The following is a 22617-nucleotide window of genomic DNA, read 5'->3' on the forward strand; positions in this document are numbered from 1 at the left end:
AACTGTTTCAAATAGTTCGGGTCTGTTTGTCACCAGAAGGTCTAATATGTTATCGCCACGAGTCGGTTTTCTGTTTAACTGCTCAAGGTAGTTTTCAGATAAAGCACTTAAAAAAATTATCTGGATTCTTTGTCCCTGCCACCCGTTATGAACGTTTGAGTCTCCCAGTCTATATCTGGCAAATTAAAATCTCCACCCAGAACTATAACATGGTGGGGAAATCTACTCGAAATATTTCCCAAATTACCCTTCAGGTGCTCAGCCACAACAGCTGCTGAGCCAGGGGGCCTATAGAGACATCCAATTACCATGTCTGAGGCCGCTTTAACCGTGACCTTATAAAATAAATAAAAAATATTGTATTGTTATTTAGATATTGATTATTCTATCTGTATGATGGTGATTGTAATTGTAATTGATATTTTGCTTATCTGGAACGTGGACGTTTAATTATTCGTTATCAGACGCTTGACAATGGCTTTTTCGTAAAGGCAATGTTACTCGTCGTTGACCGTGAAATAAAACTGAAATAATCGGACTTCGTAATTAAATCGTTTCCAAAGACTGCTGCGGTAGGTGCGGACTCATAATCTAAATCTCAATATTACAATAATTTGCCAGCCATGCCAAAACGTCGTACAGAGGTGACTGTCTACTAAACATAAAAAAGTTACACAGTTAGTTAAATCAGATATATTCAATGAATAAGCCTACAGTTCATAATCCTACTTACTTTTATAAATATAAATTCTTTACAGAATCGAGTGCCTAGTCTGGTTGCAACTCGCAGTATTCTTCTATAACATGAAATATGGCGGTGTGCCAGACAATAGAATAAAATACGTGCTTCTCGCACCACTTCAACCAGAGCTCCCCTTTTCTTAATCCAACATAAGAGTAACGTAATTGTGCTTTTGTTTTATCAGCGACACAGCGCTGCAGTTGTGTGCCATAGGCTTTATTTATTTGTCACTGGTCATTTATTTAATTAGTATTTCGCGTTTTCGCGGAAACCCACGCTCGGCATGCAAATGTGCCTTTATATTGCCCCCTGAATTGCGAGGCGAAAGGACACACCTGCAGGCGAGCAATTCACCTAAAGGCACAAGAAAATCTAAGTTATCTACAACTATTTACATGACCTACATTATACACATTATATACAAAATTTGAATGACGCGGGTGCGCCGTAAAAGTTCTTATGTTGGCAGATAGAGTGCGCGCATTCGCAGAAGCGTCTGTGTAACTGCGGCACTGCCGTTATTTCGTACAGTTAGATCACGCGGCACAGTATTGCAGTTCATATTGTTCGTGTGCGCGCGTTTCTCAGTCGTTGCACAAAGAAAATATTCAACCAAGATTACATATGAAGACTACATTCTATGACAGGTAACTTAGTTTTAAATTTACAATATTTGTTATAACACAATACAACTTAGATTGTTGAATGTTCTTAGTTACATAGTATTGTTTTTGAAATACTTCATAGAAAAATGTCCGTATGTTTCAGGTGCGTTGACCTATACACATCGTGTCGTTATTACAGTTCATATTCATCCGCTGCCCAATAATTTTTTACAGGTTAGTATCGTCGTGGTAAAGTTTTTTGATCACAGTAACATCATTGTATAACAACGTGATTAATACATAAGCGTGTCCATTTCCCATTTCCATTATAGTTGTAGTGATGCAGTTGGTTGTGACTAAAAGTATTGCTTATTACAGATCAGACGTGACCCGTCGAGTAATTGGTCCACGTGCAGTTCGTTTTTTACATTCCGTGGAAGCTTGGTTGCAGAACCTCGGACAGCACACAGCTGGCGTCGATCCTTGGACAGTCCAGGTAAGAGTGTCCGTCACATTTCGAGAACATTACATTCCCTGAAGTTCCAACCAAAATTCTTCCACCCGTCGTGTTGTTTTCTGGACAGGCACTTTGTGTCCATTTAATCCAGTTAACATCTTGAACTTAGGTACTGTAGTAATGTCACTAGACGATGCACGAATTATGCACTTCACATTTTCAGTTTTTTGCTGAATATAGCTCACCTAAATGTTCGTAGTTGTTAATCAAAGAAATCGTTCATCGCATTTACATAGGTACGCTGCATAATGAATGGCATTAACAGTTTCTTTCACATAGGTTTCCGCGTAGTTGCAGAGTTAGTAATGTTCGTTAATGTCCGTGAACAGTGGTTCACTATGCAATGTCTTTTTGGCACTCGTTTTGTTCAAATTTTTTACATAGTAACAGTTACATGATACATCAGTTAAAAAAATAAGTAATTATACATACACACGTCACATATTTTCTTAGCAGTTGCACATAAACATGTTTGCATCATCATTACATAGCTATAGGTTATTACATTGTGTCACGTGATGTCATCTGAAATTAAGATAGGTTAGACACAACATTCATTACATCAGTAGGCAAGACCAGGCGTTTTCACTACTCAATAAATATTCAAAATAGTAAGAGAGAGAAAATGTTCGATTCCTCGCGTTTTGTGCGTGTGTGTAGAGTGTCTGTGTGGCCTTGACTACTGATAGATGCTTTTCGTGTTGAGAGATGTGCGTCTAATCTATTTCTCAAAGTAAAAGATCGCTTCACAGATGACGTCTGTCAGTTCGTCAGGTGTCACACCAAGTCAGTGGTACCTTCAGTGACAAATGTTCCGTGAAAAATTAATATGTCATCCACTGCTACGTAATCATAAATTTTACTTTAATATTCCGTCTTTCAGGTGGAGGCGCGCGCTGAAAGAAGAGTTCTTCTGTCTTCAACTGCGTCACTGGAACCGCTGAAATGAAAATTTCTATACTACTTATTATCTGTGTTGTAACAACAGAGTTTTTCGAGTTGCTTAGCAATATTTTGATGGGTATGACTTTGACATTATTCAGCATGAAATGCTCTAAGATCTCGGTGTGCGTATAGCCCAATAATTTTGTTAGTTCTAGGATGTTGTAACAGGTACGCACCAGGATGCGGTATGTTAACAATTATATAAGGTCCTTCATATAGCAGACGCCACTTAGCGTTGCGTCGTTTGAGTGCTACAGATTTATGATGAGTACGAAGTAGTACAAGCATTCCTACCTCGAATTTTTGTTTTCCTTTTATTATGTTTCTGTGATGTTTGTTTCGTATTTGTGCGTGATGTGTCAATGTAGTCAATACTTCTTTTATTTTCTGTTCAGGTGTGATTTCCTTGTCTGACAACTTAGGTAATGGTTCTATCCACTGATCGTTCTGTTTGCAATTGAACATGATCTCGTTAGGTGTGTAATTCGTATCGTAAATATTTAAGTTATTGTGTACGTCTTCGAAAAGACTTAGGTAGGACACCCAATTAGTATGTTTTGATGAAATATAGGTCCTCATGAAACGGTTTAATTCTCGGAAAAGTCTCTCAGTCGCGTTACATTGTGGACTAAACCTCGAAATAAATATACTTTTAATGTTATTGTCCTTCAAGAAATTTCTCCATTTGTACCCAGAGTAGTATGCTGCATTATCTGATAGAATTGCTTTAGGTTTTCCCACGTGCGTCAGGTAATCACTTGAGAATCTTCGTATTATAGCATTTGCAGTGGCGGATTTTAAAGCATAAAGTTTTACATGTTTAGAAAATATATCGTAAAAAGCTAAGATATATTTGACGCCTCCAGAGCTTGCTGGATGCGGTCCACTGATGTCAGTACACAGAATTTCCAGGGGTTTACTGGGTAAAATAGAATGTAAATCTGTTTTTGTGGATAAATTCTGAGGTTTTGATTTTTGACATATGACACCTGTTTTCAGTTCCCTGTAAATTTTTCTTCTCATATTGCTAAAATAACAGTATGTGCTGAGCTTTGCCAAACACTTTTTCGTCCCATAATGACCCCAAACTAAGTGTGTGTGCCAAATTAGATTACGTTCAGACTCTTTGGGAATGCATACACACCAGTTAGTAGCATTTGGATGTCGGCGGTAAAATAACACATCATTGTGTAACTTGTAATACTTAGTCAAAGGATGATTGTGTTTTTCTACCAGTAATGTTATTATCTTATACCAGTGAGGATCAGATTTTTGTAATTCAGCCATGTTTCTGCACATATCAATATAATATTGGTGATACTGCTTGTCTTGCATTAAGAGAATCCTGTAGTCATTTATATTTTCTAAGTCACTGTTGGTATCATTCATACCTTGTGGAAGTCTAGACAAAGTGTCTGCAATGGTGTTGTCCTTACCTCTTATGTACTTAATTTCAAAAGAGTAGTTCTGAAGTGTAACTGCCCATCGTGATAGTCTAGGATGTACAAGTTTACAAGTTAACAAAAATGTCAGGGCCTGGTGATCGGTGTAAATTACTGTATGTTTTCCAAATAAATAATAATTGAATTTCTTGAATGCCCATACTATGGAAAGTGTTTCTAACTCAGTAGTGGAGTATGTACGCTCACATTCAGTTAGAGTGCGACTCGCAAACCCAATAATTCTTATCTGTTCCTCCTCTTTATTCTTTACTACTTGAAATAAGCAACAGCCCAAGCCAGTACGTGAAGCGTCACAAGTCATACAAAAATCTAAATTGAAATCTGGATGGCTCAATATGTTAGCATTCACTAAAGCATGTTTAATTGTATTAAAGTCATTCTGGCACTGTTCCGACCAGATCCAAACTTGATTCTTTCTGAGTAGATTTAGTAGATGTTTACTGTTCAAAAGTGGTTGTGGCAAAAAACGTCTGAAAAATGAACATAGCCCAAGGAATGATTTTAACTGCTTTTTAGTTCGAGGGCTAGGAAAGTTTCTGATAGCATCTAATTTACTGGGATCAGGACGTATGCCCTGTGAATTAATGATATGTCCTAAATACTTTATCTCACTGCAACCAAACTTTGATTTTCTTAGGTTGGCTGTGACTCCAGCTTGTGCAAATTTTTCTAAAATTCTTTGAAGTGTGTCAACGTGTTCATTCCAAGATTGTGTAGCTATCAGTATATCATCTACATAGTGTGTGACTGTCTCAATTAAATCGTCGCCAAGCACGGTATCCAGGGCTGTAATGAATACCCCAGAGCTGACATTCAGTCCGAAGGGTAGAAAACAAAACTGATAGGTTCGCCCCCCGAACATAAATGTAGTATATTTCCGAGAATCAGGAGTGATACCCACCTGCCAAAACGAATTAGCGAGATCTATTGTGGAAAAATATTTTGCATCTAGAAATTTCTGTAATTGCTCTTCTAAATTTTCAGGTTTTGTGTGAACCGATAAAATTATTTCATTAATAGCTCGTGCGTCTAACACTAACCTAATGCTTCCATTTGATTTTTTGACAACAAGTAGAGGACTACAATAAGGTGAGGTGGATGGTTCAATGACCTTCCAGTCTAACATTTGTTTTAATTCTTGCCACACAGCAGGTCGTTGAGATAACGGTACGTTATATGTCTTATGGTAGAAGATCTTGTGAGGTTTAACTTCAATCTTGTATACATACGTGTTGATAACACCTAATCGTTTGGTAAAAACTTGTAAATATTTGGATAACACTTCCTGTAGTTTTATACGTTCATGTACACTGAGAGCTGTAGCTTCACTTATCTTATGATCAAGCAATGTTTTCAAGTCCATTAGCTCTGTGTCAGATGAGTGTGTTTGCATGTCTTGAATGTCATTGTCAAGTACTAACTGAACCTTGTACCCTGTACAGTGTTTGTCATGCTTTAGAGTTCTCCTGTCCAAATCAATAATAATTACACTGCCTTTATTATTTAAAATACATTTACCTTTGGAGAAGTCTATAATGCAGTCCTTCTCGCTCATAATATCTATTCCTAATATGCAATTTGTCACAAGGTTTTGTACAACCAGGAATGGCCATTGTACGGTTCCATTACCTATTTTAACGTTTACAAAAACTTGCTTCGTAACCCTACATGACTTATTACCTAGTGCAGTAGTTATTTTACAGTTTTGGGCAGGAAACTCAGGCACAGGTTCCAATTCACACATCTTTTTATAGAAATTAAAAGACAAAACGCTCACAGCTGCACCTGTATCTAGGATAATAATAGTTGGAATCCCACCTACTACACCAGTAGTAGATGCTAAAACAATTTCATTTGTGTTTAAACGACATTGTGTACTGTCTTGTAAAAGTTCATCTGATATATTGTTATTGTGGTTGTATCTTATAAATAAAACAGGTAGTTTTTGTTTAGAATTACTCGGCATATCATTATTCTGTTGTTCAAGTGTGGTGTCAAATAACTGATTAACATTGAAGTCGCCCCCCCAAGAATTCTTCAGCCACGACCTGGGGCAAAGTAGTGACTGTTTCTAGTTTGTTGGATTAGCATTTGTACTAGGTACTGACACAGATTGAGGTTGTGCATCAGGTGTCATTTCTATTATATTCACATTCGGATATTGCCTATTATGATCTCCAAACTTTTGCGGTTGTTGTTGCTGTTGCGCATTATAACTTACCTGTCGGTCATAAGGTATGCTCCAATTTTGTCCTGGTGGCTGCTGTGGTAAAGCAGAGTTTGAATGAAAGTACTGATCGTTACGAGTCCAACCTTGATGCTGTCTTGGCTCGTAGTTACTATTATTTCTATTTCTGTTTGTGTTTTTGTTATTACCTTTGTATCCGTTGTTACCGTTGTAGTTATTACCGCGGTGCCTTTTGTATGGATTGCCGCATGAAATGTTATTACTGTTGTAACTATTGTTTGTATTGGAATACGCGTGTTGATTTTGATTTCCGTACTGAGACGGCATGTGAGTTCGCTGTTTTTGTTGTACCGCGTATCCAACTGTGGGCGCGCCAGAATTGTGTTGGCAAGCCTGCATGTTTTGCATACCACTAGTGTAAACATTGTGGCTGCTGTTTTGCCGCGCGAAGCGCTGATCTTCAAGTAACATGTCAACCGAATCTAAGGCTGTTAAAAAATAATCTGAATCGTCATCCGGGATATGTAGGAGCTTTTCCTTAATGTTGAAAGGCAATTTGGCCTTCAACGCTCGGAGTATATCACGCGTTGCGACTGGTTCGTCTAAAAAGTGTCCCATGTTCAAGTATTTTTCAAAATATCTGCGTAAGGTACCATTTTCACTGTTAAAAGTTTCAGGTTCTAAAATTTGTCTTCTGAGTCGCTCCTGGACGGATTGCGACCAGAATTTGTTCAGAAAAGCACGCTCAAACTCACTGTACGTGGTACATACGTCAGCTTGACTGTATGCCCAGACAGCTGCATCGCCTTGGATGTAACCGACAATATATGAAATCTTTTTCCGGTCACTCCAAGTGCGTGGAAATGCGTTACTAAAAGATTTAAGAAAAATCACCGGATGAATGGTTCGTTTTTCTGGGATAAAAATCTGAAATTGCCTGTGTTTCATTAAGCTTTCATCTTCCTTCGCATTGTGATATGGATTTATTCCACTGTAATTACTGGTATGTTCAGCTGGCGAGTAATTACGATAATGTTGCTGTGGTTTACCATGATAATAGCTTGTGTTTGTGTTTCCACATCGTGGTATGTGTTGTAGTCGTGGTGTGTTTTGTTCTTGTGTATTTGTCGTGTGCGGAATGTGTGTATCATACTCGAATGTATATTGGTTTCTGAACTGTACATTTTGACTGATATTTTCGTTACATTCAGACTGTAGTTGATCGGTGAATTGTCTCATGGGTGCAGTGACGGATTGTACTGCGTCACTGATCAGCTGTTTGTTATTAGTAATGTATTGCGCTACGGAGTCGTGCACAATTGTTGGTAAATTTTCACGTAAGCATCTATCAAAATGTTTGTCTTTGTTCTCAACCCAATCATGAAATTCTTTATTAATATTTTGAAAATGAGCTGTGGCATCTGATTGTAAGATGTCAGTCAGGTGTTGTTCAACATTGTCAAATTTATTCTGTACGTCAGTAATTCGTTTTTCAAGGTTGTCATGTACTGAAGGATATGTTTGAATTTGTTCAGTAAGAACTTCACACGTGACATTAAGGTTTTTTACTTGTGTCTGTAAAAGTGCTACGTCAGTTGTAGTCTTTTCTTGTCTCGTATTAAGCTGGGAAAATTTAGTACTGAGTTCAGTCATCTGTTTGGTCAGTGTGGCGTCTATAAGTTCCACACGTTTACACAAAGTGTCATTACCTATCTTGATTGCTATGAGATCAGATTTGATTTCGTCATTTTGTGTTTTTAACTGTTCATTTTGTGTCTCTAATTGTGCCTTTAAGGTTGCCATGTTTTCGGCGTTCTGTTTCCTTATGGTTGCCATATTTTCTGCGTTTTGTTTCATTAGCATTTGTAACATGTCGGCAATGTTTACCGTTTGCAAGGTCTCTGCCCCCGCCGCGTCATTAGACGTGACGTCATGCATTAACATGGGCTCTGATTGAGATTTTGAAATTTTTGTAGTGGACGGCTTATTGTCAAAATTTTCGTCAACACTTGCGTCAATGTTTGATGAATCGTCACTACCGGTTGCTGTCGTAAAGTCATTTTCTAACACTTGTCTCACGTCCGAGTCGGATTGCGTCTGAATAGTACGTCCTTGCTGTTCCATTTTTGCGTATTGTTTTCTAGTTATTACCATGCCACACGTGATATATGTTTCAAGAAAATTTTTGACACTGATTTTAAAATAAAATGTAGTTGAGCATGAATCGCTCGTAGCAACAATGGCTGTCTGTTAATTTAAAAATATAAACTGAATTTGAGATTATTGGTAATGGCTGCTGGCCGTGTTACATGATATCGTACAGAAGTCGGCCATATTGTACACTCGTGTATTGGTATTGTTGCATACGTTATTGTTTAGGGAAAAGTACTGAGAATGAAATTTATCACTGAAACTGTTATGCGGAAAAGAAACACTACAGAATTTACTGAAAAGCTAATACACTGAATTATACGTCTGGTCAAGCCTGCTAATGCAAAGATGCTGCGTCTTACCTTATTTTGCTGGAAGTTTCATTGCGTCTTCCCGCAAAATTTCAGAATTGGAAAATATCTTCAGATTTTGTTATCTCTCATACATTGACGTCCAGGTCCAGAAAGTTGATTTTTTACATGAAACAATGAGAACAATGTAACAAATGACAAATTGAACAAAGTATGTCACGGTCGCCAATATAAAATAAATAAAAAATATTGTATTGTTATTTAGATATTGATTATTCTATCTGTATGATGGTGATTGTAATTGTAATTGATATTTTGCTTATCTGGAACGTGGACGTTTAATTATTCGTTATCAGACGCTTGACAATGGCTTTTTCGTAAAGGCAATGTTACTCGTCGTTGACCGTGAAATAAAACTGAAATAATCGGACTTCGTAATTAAATCGTTTCCAAAGACTGCTGCGGTAGGTGCGGACTCATAATCTAAATCTCAATATTACAATAATTTGCCAGCCATGCCAAAACGTCGTACAGAGGTGATTGTCTACTAAACATAAAAAAGTTACACAGTTAGTTAAATCAGATATATTCAATGAATAAGCCTACAGTTCATAATCCTACTTACTTTTATAAATATAAATTCTTTACAGAATCGAGTGCCTAGTCTGGTTGCAACTCGCAGTATTCTTCTATAACATGAAATATGGCGGTGTGCCAGACAATAGAATAAAATACGTGCTTCTCGCACCACTTCAACCAGAGCTCCCCTTTTCTTAATCCAACATAAGAGTAACGTAATTGTGCTTTTGTTTTATCAGCGACACAGCGCTGCAGTTGTGTGCCATAGGCTTTATTTATTTGTCACTGGTCATTTATTTAATTAGTATTTCGCGTTTTCGCGGAAACTCACGCTCGGCATGCAAATGTGCCTTTATAACCTTCACCCAAGTTATTTGACATTTCGGATCTCCGTCAATTTCCTTCGATACTATTGCACTTGTTATCGCTACAAACACACCTCCCCCTTCACTGTCCAGCCTGTCTCTGCGGTATACATTCCAATCTGAGTTTAGGATTTCATTACTGTTTACGTCTGGTTTCAGCCAACTTTCTGTCCCTAGTACTATATGGGCATTGTAACCGTTTATTTTTTTTATGTATATATGCCGCACCAATTTTCTCAGTGACTCATTACTTCACATTTTTACACAACACCTACAAAAAACTATATATCATTTATCTTCCGTAATTTTAACAATGAAAGTGTTCAAATACAATTCATTTTCATTCTATAGTTTAGTTAAGTGCTAATGTTGATACCGATGGAGGGAGGGAGGGAGGGATACTAACTAATATCTGACTGAACTCAGGGGTAATGATCACATAAAGGTTGGGAACCGCTGATCTAGATATAGGACAGACAAGCCTAATAAAGGAAAGTATCGAGGCAGACTGCAAAAACAGAAGACTGAAAGTTTGAGAAGGCATTTGTGATAACACTACGTTAAATCTGTGGTCGCTACGACGACCAAATGGACACAAAACGTTTTAGTGTCTCGAGGCGTGGCAAAAACAAGAACGAACTGCTCTAGGTAGTTCCACGACTGCATCCATATAGCCAGAATGCTAAGACTCCTGCCTCCCGACACAATACACATAACCTGAAATCTGCCTGAAGGAGTCACTCCAAGTCTCTCCTCTGTGTGCTGGCCTCCTCTGACTGCCTAGGTGAGAGAAAAAGCGAGACAGTGGTAAAAATAATCACTGAGATGGAACCACTACCACCATCGTGCTCTAGCATCGATTGTATCTGCCTTTTGTTCGTCTCTGGCCCATTGCTGGGAGACCAGGGGACGATTGGCTGCAAGAGGGAGCATATAAACAGCGGCGGTCGAAAATATAGGGCCATGCTCGGCTAGCTAGTGGAAGGCACTTTCTGGTAGCTGTGGGCACTTGCAGGTCCGTGTTTACAGAGGATGTGTGAGCGCGCTTTCATGCCAAACGTAGCGGGAAGGCTGGGGCTTGGCCGTAGAGTGTGTTTGGCGCCTTGAGACCTTTCTGCAACGGGCAGAGATTTTGTTCTGAGATTGTGTGTGAATCACTGCATCCTGGTTCCTTTCGGACGTACATGATACTCCACTGGTCTGCTGTTGTGAGCTACAGGCTCTAGTTTGGGATTTGACACTGGGCTGTGTCTGGCCGATTGGCTGGACACATATTCATGATTTGTGGCGAACTTGTATTAAACTTCAAATTTTGTTGTCTACTCGCCACGTTAGTGAGCAGCGTGGTTGGCTTGTTGTGTGCGCAGTACACGCTTTCTGTCATATCACTCTATGCTGTTACCTGCCCTGAATCATTTGTTCAATGCTTGCCAGCCTTGTTTAAAATATCTTGTATTTCATTAAAGTAGTGTTCAAGGTACTTACTCTTAAGGTTAACTATTAACTACTTGCTTGGCATATTACCTAGCGTCTTTACGTTTGGCAGCCTTTAAGTCATCGATGGTTTTGGCATCTTATTAAGCACACTGTTTAGGCTTCCCTGTTCAACTCTTTGAGTGGTTCTCAAACTTATTTTATGCAATGCTTTTATATTTAACTAAAACATTGTTTAAAAAATTCTGCCTACTAGTGTACGCCAAAGAGCAGGTTAATCACTATTTAATTCATTACTTATCAGGGGCCTCATTTCATGATTTTATCGATCTGGTGACATTCACCAAACGACTTTGTACTACACATGTTCGAAAGATACCTGTTCTGCTAAGGATGATTACAACAAGTTCGTATTACTTGTGATTTGGTTCTTTCCGAACTAGCCGCCTGCTAGATAATTATCTTGTCATTTGTTTACTTACCGTTGCTGCCCACCGGCCTTAGTTGATTCTGTCTGTATGTTTGGTCGGGTACTGCCACAGTTTATCGTCCTGTGCCCTCTGAAATTAAGTGTTTGGCTCGCTTTGCTGTTTTACATGTCAACTGTAGATGATTTAATGCATCTGATTTTTTCCCTGTAAATCCCGTATGAGTAAATCTAAGTGACACTGTCTAGAAGGGGTCTTAAGCATAATTTTAACCTAATGTTTTGCTCGGCGTTGCACTTCAAAGTTCTCTGTATTCAAACTTTAAATTCTGCAACACAATTACTAATTTCTGTTTTACTAACCACCCGTCATTAGTTCTGTTACGCCCATATTTGTCGTAAGTGCTACTGAAGTTCTGTGAGGCATAGTTGTGTCCACAAATGGACAAGGAAACATGTTCCTTAGTGACAAGTCTACGTCAGATCGTATTACTTGAAATGACTTCGACATGGTAGACACTTAAGCCGTTGCAGCGGTTGTGAAGTATAGTCAGTTGATGTAACGAGCAATGCCTCAGGCCGGTCAACAGTTTTGTAGCTGCTCAGACCTTGAATTACTTCGTAATTTCATTTTTCCCCTCCAACGTGCGGAAACGCTTGTTGTGTTTAATTATCATCTTACTTTCATGCATTTCAGCGATTGTTTTTAACTACGTACCTTTTCACATTATAAAGTTTAGTTTTTTTCAATGACATTCTGATCCAGTACACTTTATTTTGTGGCCGCGTTACCTTTATACTCCCAACCAGCTCCCTACAGCTTCAAATATAATACTGGAAAATTTGTGAATTATGGACACTTTAATGAAATGAAACTCCTCTGAACAAAAAGATTCCTGTTACATGTGTCTAAAGAAAAAAAATCTAAACTTCAAGTTGTGCTCACCAGCCTTCAGATATTTAACGAAAGGTACCTCGCCGCAGAAGATTAACAAAGCCTGCTATTTTCGGATAACGTTTAATGTTAGGACTAGTTTAGGTAGACTGCCTGACGCTCACCAGACAAATATCCTAATCTAGTGAATTTTTTTATTTTGTTCCTGCAACATATCTTGTAGACTGAAACAAGGACAGAAATATAAGATTGCTCTAAAATAGCACCTGTGATCGTTTTTTCAGCAAGGAGTCATTCACTGTTCTAAACTAATTGGTAGCGTAAGACGTTACAGTTTTCATTCGCCGAATGCTAGGGCACAAAAGTTGATTGTATCTCTTATAAAATGATTCTGTCCCCCTAGTTACAGTTCAGGGGTAGCCTCTTAATTCCTTAGGTCTTGCACTGTAACATTATACTTTCTCCAGCTGCTGCTAAAATATAGTGCAGGCTATGAGTCTGGTAAGTTTCATTAGTTCGATTTACAGGCATATATTGCTAAATACCCTTAAAATCTTAACAATTAATTGTACTGAAATTAATAACTGCCCATGAGAAAGTTTAATACTACGAAATATGTTCCCATTTTATCGGCAAGTGCGACTATAATTACCAGCGTGACGTATTGAATGGTACTGTTAAAATTTTGCGTAAGCTAGAAAGGGCTCTCTGACCTTCCCAAAATTAACTGTCAGTAATTTAATGTGACGTCTATTTGCTTCTAAACGTATGAATTTTCAGCATTACAGTGTTGCAATTACTAATTTGTGCGACAGTTTGAAGCACCGTTTTAATGATGAGGACGATATTTAATACTATTTTAAGCAAACTTTAATATTATTATCTTCATCTTTTTTTTTGTTGCAGTTGCCAATTTACGTGCTGTCATGTCACGAAGCCGTGCTATCGCAATTTCGAGAGATTGTCAGAAATTGCATTCATTCAAGAACATTCTTTATCTTCTTCTTGTAGATGACTTCTGCGGGTTCAACTTGCAGCGACTCTTTAGCACGAGACGCCAACGAAAACTGCTCGAGTTGTTAAGAAGCCAACTTGGACACACCTACCGGTTTAAAAATGTTGCTCTGGGGCTGTAAGTGTATCTGTTCCAGCGAAATGTTTTTCCATCCACTTTTGTAGACAAATTTATGTTTTTCGGCAATATCTTAGCTAGTGATAATAGTTAGGAAAACTGGAGGCAGCAGCATATCTTATTTTTTATATGTACGAGAACAACACATTTTCCATTTATTCAAATAGTTTATAAATCTTTGTCAGTTTGTGTTTGACGTGCTTACGCATACAGACTTGAAAAAAAATCTAAAAATGGTATAACTTAGCAAACTACGTGTATGAATACACTGCCCTTGATGCCACTTCTCAAGTCTCAGCTATAGTAAGCTGTCAATGCCAGACGTAAACTGAGAAAACAGCCGAATATCACATTACGTTATACGGGCAGCCATGATCTTCATGGTAGGTGTGGAGCTCTTCTTGAAGTCTGGCTCCCCGTATTCCTCATAGGATACTTCAACCAGGGTCTCAAATCCCACTCGCTCCGCCAGGATCTGCGAGAAAAAGAAAATTCTATCGTCAAATTCTGGTCTATGGTACTGACACAGCAAGCACTTGAGTAACTCCCGTCACTTGTCATATACAGCGTATGTCAAAAAGAATATACGTATTACCAAGTACTTGGTTGTCAAAATTATCGAGCACTGAGCTCTGTTCGATTATTGGAGGGAATGAATAAATCGACTAGAGTATATTCATTGCCACTAGACGTTGGTTGTCTTCTGTTTGCTTTGTTATTGTCACATGTTGCAAAATGGCTACTCCGCAGCAGAAATCATTTTGTGTTCTCGACTTTGTGTTCCGAAGGGATGAAACATTTTTTTCTGTAGATATGGGATGCGCGCGCGTGTGTGTTTGTGTGTGTGTGTGTGTGTGTGTGTGTGTGTATGTGTGTGTGTGTGTGCGTAAACGAAAGAGTCCTGGCCGTCTCGTGTATCCGACACAAAATGTCGCACTGATTCAAACCGCTTTCCGGCATAGGCCTACAAAATCAACTGGTCGTGCCAACCGCGAACTAGATCTATCTACAACAGTAATTTGGCGTGCTTTGAGACGTCGGTTGGTTATGAAGTCGTACAAGCTCCACAACGCTTTCGCACAACGCATCGTGTTCAATGTCGACGCTGCTTTTCACCTTAGTGGGAAATTAAACAAATACATTGTTCGAATTTGGGGCCTACAGAACTCACATGCACATATTGAACATGTACGATATTCCCCCAAAGTCATCTGTTTACGCCGCACTCGTTTTTAATGGAACACTGTTAACGGTTAGCGGAATGTTAAAGAATTCTTTGTTTACGAGACTGGGCAAGGACAACGTCATTTTTCAACAAGAAGCTCCTCCCCCCCTCCCCCCACACACACACCTCCCAATCACTGGAGTCTTCAAGCGCTTGAATATCCGAATGAAACTGTACCGAGCCGTTGAATTAGTCGTCAAACAACCTGCAAGGAAGTACTTTTCAGCAGGTCTCCACGGTCATCGGATTTGACGCCCTGTGACTTCTTCGAGTAGGGTCGTATTAAGGACAAACTTACAATAAGGACAACACACACACACACACACACACACACACACACACACACACACACACACACACACACACCATGCCCGAGCGACGACTCGAACCTCCGCGACGGGGGAAGCCGCTCGGACCGTGGCAAGGTGCCCGAGACCGCGCGGCTACCGCGCGTGGCCATTTTTGATAAATGTATGCATTCAAATACGTATTTTCTTTTTGAAACACCCTGAATGATGCAAAAGACAGTCATTTTACAAATGACACAGACGGAAACCTAACTATCAAACAGACTTATCGATTCATAATAACCACTGGAAGAATAGCTTGAGGACAAAGTGACCGTATAAAACGAATGGTTACTTCAACATTTCCACAGCACTGATTATGAGATTAAACAGTGCTTAACTTACCTCATTTTAGCCAGTGCAGTTGCTGCTGAATACAGACTAGCCTCAGGTGAAAGATAATCACTAAGGAAACCGCCATTGCAACTAAGCTTGAAATGTTTTCTCCATCTAAACATTTTATATTAATCCTACGGAAGGATTTAGTATCAAATTTGTGTGTTGTCCAGTCTCATAAATTCATTCATAAATTCTTGGTCACCACACAAAAAATTTAAAAAAAGGAAGGATTACGATATAAACTAAGTAATGTTGTAGTTAATGTTGAAATATGGAAGTCAACTATGGAGACTGGACGATACCCATCAAAGGCAGCACATTATGGAAAAAACCGTAGCAACTAAAGGGTTTTGGAAAGCTCAGTCGATGAAATGATCATTTCATTAAATAACGACACTGACAGCGACACTTCAACCACCTGTAATTGCGATAATACGTAGTTAATTCTTTGGAATTTTATCACTGTCACTATAGAAATGATGCACTAAACCGTTCATCCTGTACCAGCACCGTTATCTACTATAGAAGATGTAAGAAGAAGGGTAAGTGAATGCAGATTCTGTTGAATGTCTGAAGCGTCTATTACACGGCATCAGCCGTACAACAAAATTATATTAGACCAAGTTTTGACATTTTAATAAGAAGCCCAGCTGAAGGTCACGTCAGGTATTCCTCGTTATTATACAATACAAATTCCTTTCAGTGTTTACTTTACTGAGGTTGTGTTTTTTGTATTGCTGTCCTCCTTTTCCGTGACATCGGCAGGCTTGTTTTAGATATGTTTTCTCACCTCGATTGACACTGTGAGTTAACGAGCATTGCGCTCTCATTTAAACATATGGCCGAAGGAGTTAGCCTGCAGGAACTGTGAAACGAACCCTTTGGTCGAGGACCGTGTGGCACAAAGGGCGCAGATTCACCACGAGATGGGGAAACTCAGAGGAGTCTATTTTCTATTGAGGCATAAGCGCTGCAGTGTGCGAGGGATACAGACGAGAACCTGCGTCATAGGGAAACCCAGTAGAAGCCGTTTGTGGCCAAGGAGACGTAGCACTGTTAAATTTGGCGGACCTAAGATCGGCCATAAAGGAAAAGTTTTATAAAAATTGTTTATCTCTTTAGTAATGCACTAATCAAGCCACAGTAATTGTAATCCGCTCTCCTCCATAAAGTTTCATGGTGATTCCAATAAAACTTCAATATTGATCATATCTATAATAGTTTAGGATTTACTGTTAAAGTGAAATTAAAAAGTTTTGAAACAAAGACCTGAATGCTAAAATCTGAACGCTTTGGTCGATCTTAACGATCAACATTTCATATAGAAACGCATCACTAAAGTGACAAATGTTGTAAATATCAACTCTGTAACTTTATTTGTTTAAAAGATGTAGTAAGTTTGAATTATCAGTATTTTGAGTTAAGCATCAGATCATCATTTCCTCTAAACAATACTCAATGAATGATGACAGAATGGCACCTTATTGATTCATTAGGTAATAGAATACTTGTTGTAAAGTTTAGTGTATAATAGTTACTTTTATTCTTTATTTATTCATCAGAAAGCACATTGGTGCAAGGCTACTCGCCGTGACATTCAAAGTTAAAAGAATTTAACGTTTATTATGTAGTGGATATTATTGTCACTTTATTTAGAACGTGAAAGTGGTCAAGCTTTGATTATTTAAATGAGTTAAAATGTGATGTAATGTAGGATAAGCTGTAGCTAATCAGATGGACGGCTACAGGAAAGGGAACTGCCCTAGTCAGTTGAGCGAAGATGTTCGGCGCGCGGGAAACGTGGTCGGAGACGGGCAGAGGGCAGTTCAGGTCGAGACACCAAAGAGTACAAAGAAATGGCTCAGAGCACTATGGGACTGAACATCTGAGGTCATCAGTCGCCTAGAACTTAGAACTACTTAAACCTAACTAACCTAAGGACATCACACACGTCCATGCCCGAGACAGGATTCGAACCTGCGACCGTAGCGGTCGCGCGGTTCCAGACTCAAGCGTCTAGAACCGCTCGGCCACACCAGCCGGCGCCAAAGAGTACAGTTCGACTGGAGACACCAAAGGGTACAGTTCGGATGCAGACGTGAAAGCAGACAGTCGGTCTTTAGGCAGCTAGGGAGTGAGACGACTCAGAAAGTTTCGCGTTGTGTGGCATCGCGGGACTTGGTCTCCGAGCGGTGAGCAGGCAAGCGCCCGGTGTGAACTCTAACTTTTCGTGTAGTTAACGGGGTGGAGTATTGGACTTCTAATTCGCTAAGAGATTGTGAATGATTGAACCGCGTCAAATGGATATACGCTCGAGTGTAACAGTAACTCTAAATACGACCACTTTCGCTATTAGTTTGCTTTCTGAATAAACATAATTCTAACCAAATCACAACTGTGTGGTCTACATCATTTATGGGTCGTTAATTTAGCTCCCGATATTATTATTACTGTTATTATATGTTATGTTAACTTTGTATTTTTCAAACTTGCCATCAGCCACACAATTTAACCAAAGGCTCACAAGCGTGTAATTCAGGGCGTGTAATGGGACAGGTGTGGTTCACCACTAGACGAGTTTGAGCCAAGACGTTTCGACGAAGAGGAACGGCATGTGAGCCCGAACATCTTTGGGATATTAGTTCGCAACACACATAAATTTTAATTTTTTTTGTTATATCACAGATAACAAGAGGGTGACAATTATTGAAGTATATTAAATAAAATCCTCATAACTTCTGAACGGTTTGCGTTAGGACGTTCAAAGTGGCCGTGGGGCATAATGGGAATTAATACGCGCATGCGCACGCTCCTTGTTGTTGACAGCCATTTTCATTTCGATGGTTTCGTCAATAAGCAAAATTGGTGCATTTGGGGGACTGAGAATCCGCATTTCGCGATCGAGAAGTCTCTGTGTGTTGTCCAATGTCCAGTCACGGAATAATCGGTGCCATAGTCCTTGATGGCACGGTGACTGTCGAACGGTACGTGAAGGTATTGGAAGATAATTTCATCCTCGTTATCCAAAGTGAACGTGACATCGACAAGATATGGCAGAGCTCGACCCCATGATATCCTGGAGGAGCACTTTGCGGAGCGCATTCTGTCTCTGGGCTTGGGCATGGGCATCAATTGGCAGCCACATTCTCCGGATCTGAACACATGTGACTCCTTTTTGTGGGGTGCTATTAGAGACAAGTTGCATAGAAATAACCCCAAAACGATTACTGAGCTGAAAGCAGCCATTCAGGAGGTCATCGACAACATCGATGCTCAGACACTTAGCGGGTCGTGCAGAATTCCGCTTTTCGTCTGCGCTACATGATCGCCAATGTCGGCAGGCATATCGGACATGTCGTAAACTAAATCCGAATATCTGCAGTGACGTTTACATGTTGAATAAAGCGTGTGCACGCCGTAGTTTGTTACTAATTTAAGTTTTTCTTCATATAGTTCAAGAATGAAGACCCCATAGGTGTGGTAAGAATAGTTTGATTCCAGACCTAGTGATCAGTTGCCCTTAATGAAGAAGACCGCTCAACTCTTGACGCATAAGTGCAGTACACACTAAGAGAGAGAAAACGACGCACGACGAAGGAGTTATGCAAATTGATCACAATCTATATTCACAGAGGTATCGACGGAGAATTCAAATTGAAACGCTTGTAAGAGGTCCGAGCAGATGTAATTTCGATGTATTGCACATGTGCTGCCTGCGATATGCAAGGTATAAGAGAATCTCTGACCAGAAGTGTTGACTGCAGTAGGAAGTGTGTAACAGTAGCAGTAAGTTGTTTTAAGAGGTCCGAGCAGATGTAATTTCGATGTATTACTGATGCCCTGCCTGCGATATGCAAGGTATAAGAGAATCTCTGACCAGAGAGCAGTGTTGACTGCAGTAGGAACTGTGTAGCTGCAGTAGTAAGTTGTTGTTAGTCTGCAGTCTGCTCTGCTCTGGTCTGGTGTATCGTGTTGGCTGGGCCGGTCGCGGTGCAGCGATGCCAGAGCCTGAGTATTATTGTATAAGGTAAAAAGCAGCCTCCCGGATATCTAATAATTTCATCTCAAGTCCCATGTAAATGTTCTAAAAATCTCGTAATAATAATCTTTCTCATAAAAAGTAACTTTTAACAACCACTCATTTCAATTTAAAGAATTTAATAATTTCTCCCATCCATGATCATCCCGATTGTTGCAAAAGAAAAATCAGTTGCTTCCTTTCATAAATGACAAATCTATCGGCCAGCATTGCACAGGGCTGTGCCAGAAAACTATTTTAAGAGCCTTCATTGAGGTAACAATTTTTCTCTTTTTTATTCAGAAAGATCTTTCAGGGCCATGACGCAGCACTGCTGACGTCCAAAATTTACCAGGTTAAATTCACAGTCAATTATTCAACAGTTATAAGTGAGCGACAATTTAATTGAGAGGGTTAGTTACATTGTACTATTACCAGGTTACTGAATTTTTTTTTTTTTTGTTGGGACGTTACACTAAACGTGAATGAATTTTGTACGGAGGTTAAATGTAAAGGAATTTTGTGGGGAGGTTAAATGTGAAAAAAAAATTTTTTGTGTGGAGGTTACACGCTGCAGTGCAATTTCACCACGTAGCTGTCAACGGGAAACGCCGATACGATGCCAGAAAGTCTTTTGAGAATTTCATTTCGTGTATTCAGTTGTACAGTATCTGTGCGTAGCAGAGATGTACGTCAGCTACATATGCAGGTATCAGCATTTGAAAGAGGACGTGCAGCTGTGCTCAGACAGGCCGGAGAAAACGGCGAATCGCTTGAAATTTGAATGAGAGCGATGCCGCTATTCGACGATATTGGCAAAATGGATGAACTATGACCGAGTACACCGGAAGAAGGAAGTGGTCCACCTAGAGAGACGATAGAACGAGAGGGACCGAGCAGTCGTTAGAGACTCAGTCAGAGCCCTGGATTCATCGTTATCATCGATCCGACGTGCTGCTGGGCTTTCAGTGACCACAAGGCCCATCAATAGGTGGCTCACAGAATGGGAGCTGAACCCTCGGTGCATCTTGCGCCGACTGCGATTGGCCTCTGTACGCCAGGAAGCCCGTTTGCAGAGCTGTCGGGCACGCTCGGCCTGGCATGTCACTGACTGCAGTAGGACTGTCTTTAGTGGTGAGTCCCGCTTCGAACTGAACCCCGATGAGCAGCGATGCCGAGTCTGTGGACGCCCCGGAAGCAGCGGGCTACCCACCACACTGTCGCCCGCCATACAGCCAGACAACCGCGGTCTGGGGTGACATTTCTTTTCATCCCACGACGGCTTTGGTTGTCATCCGCAGCACACTCACAACAGAGCGCTAAGTCGACGATATTTTACATCTACATCTACGTGATTACTCTGTTATTCACAATGAAGTGCCTGGCAGAGGGTTCAATTAACCACCTTCAAGCTGTCTCTCTACCGTTCCACTCTCGAACGGCACGCGGGAAAAACGAGCACTTAAACATCACCGTGCGAGCCCTGACTACTTTTATTTTATCGTGACGATCAATTCTCCCTATGTACGCGGGTGCCAATAGAATGTTTTCGCAATCGGAGGAGAAAACTGGGGATTGAAATTTCATGGGAAGATCCCGTCGCAACGAAAAACGCCTTTGTTTTAATGATTGCTACTCCAATTCACGTATCATGTTTGTGATACTATCTCCCCTATTTCGCGATAATACAAAACAATCCGCCCTTCTTTGTACTTTTTCGATGTCATCCGTCAGTCCCACCTGATGCGGATCCCACATCGCACAGCAGTACTCCAGAATAAGGCGGACAAGCGTAGTGTAAGTAGTCTCTTTGGTAGACCTGTTGCACCTTCTAAGTGTTCTGCCAATGAATCGCACTCTTTGGTTTGCTCTACCCACAATATTATCTATGCGATCGTTTCAATTTAGGTTATTTGTAATTGTAATCCCTAAGTATTTAGTTGAATTTACAGCCCTCAGATTTGTGTGACTTACCGCGTAATCGAAATTCAGCTGATTTCTTTTAGTACTCATGTGAATAATTTCGCACTTTTCTTTATTCACGGTCAATTACCACTTCCCCCACCATACAGATATCTTATCTAAATCATTTTGCAAGGCGTTTTGATCATCTGATCACTTTACAAGCCGGTAAATGGCAGCATCATCTGCAAACAATCTAAGACGTCGAGTTTTGTTACCTTTGATGGTACGCCATGTTGGACTTACATTTCAGGAAGATATGTCCGCTCGCACACGGCCAGAGTTTCTACCTCTCGTCTTCGTGCTTTCCAAACTCTACCTTGGCTAGAGAGATTGCCGCACCTCTCTGCAATTGAGGACATTGGAGCTTTGCAGACACTGGCCTCCAGTCGTACAGGGATTCTGACGGACTGACGCACCACTGCGCAGAATTTGGCACAATATCCCACAGGGGGACATTCAACGACTCAATGAGTCAGTACCCAGTGGAGTAGCTGCCTTTGTAAGTGCCAGAGGTGCACCAACGCGTTGTTCACTTGCTCTGTTTGTGAAGCTCTTTCTCTTCTATAAATCATGCAATTTTTCTGAAACTGTAATTATTTGTTTGTACGCAGACCTACGTAACATCGACCGATTTTCGTCCCTTTCAGATAGTTCCCTAGTTGTGCGTCGTTTTTTTCTTTCTCTTAGAGTTCAAACAGAAACACTCACTGGAGTGAGTGAGTGCGTACGGAACGATTTGAAGTGGAATGATCATCCAAAGAAGAGCGGCGCGTTTCCTCACAGGTTTATTTGGTATGCGTTATAGCGTTACGGAGATGTTTTGCAAACACAGGTGGCAGACTGTGCAAGAGAGGCGCTCTGCATCGCGGTGTAGCTTGCTCACCAGGTTTCGAGAGGGTGCGTTTCTGGATGAGGTATCGAATATATTGCTTCCCCCTACTTATACCTCCCGAGGAGATCACGAATGTA

General features: G+C 40.2%; 1 protein-coding gene across 1 annotated transcript in view; it reads right to left on the bottom strand.

Annotated features, from left to right (window-relative positions):
• Positions 1–13901: 13901 nt before the first annotated feature.
• LOC124776715 overlaps positions 13902–22617 on the bottom strand; it is a 59006-nt gene continuing 50290 nt past the window's right edge. The window contains exon 4 of the mRNA XM_047251829.1: positions 13902–14229. Coding sequence (XP_047107785.1) covers positions 14107–14229 — 123 coding nt within the window. The 3' untranslated portion in view covers positions 13902–14106. The remainder of the gene's footprint in view (positions 14230–22617) is intronic.

Source organism: Schistocerca piceifrons, chromosome 2 (assembly GCF_021461385.2).
Source record: "Schistocerca piceifrons isolate TAMUIC-IGC-003096 chromosome 2, iqSchPice1.1, whole genome shotgun sequence".
NCBI lineage: Eukaryota > Metazoa > Arthropoda > Insecta > Orthoptera > Acrididae > Schistocerca > Schistocerca piceifrons.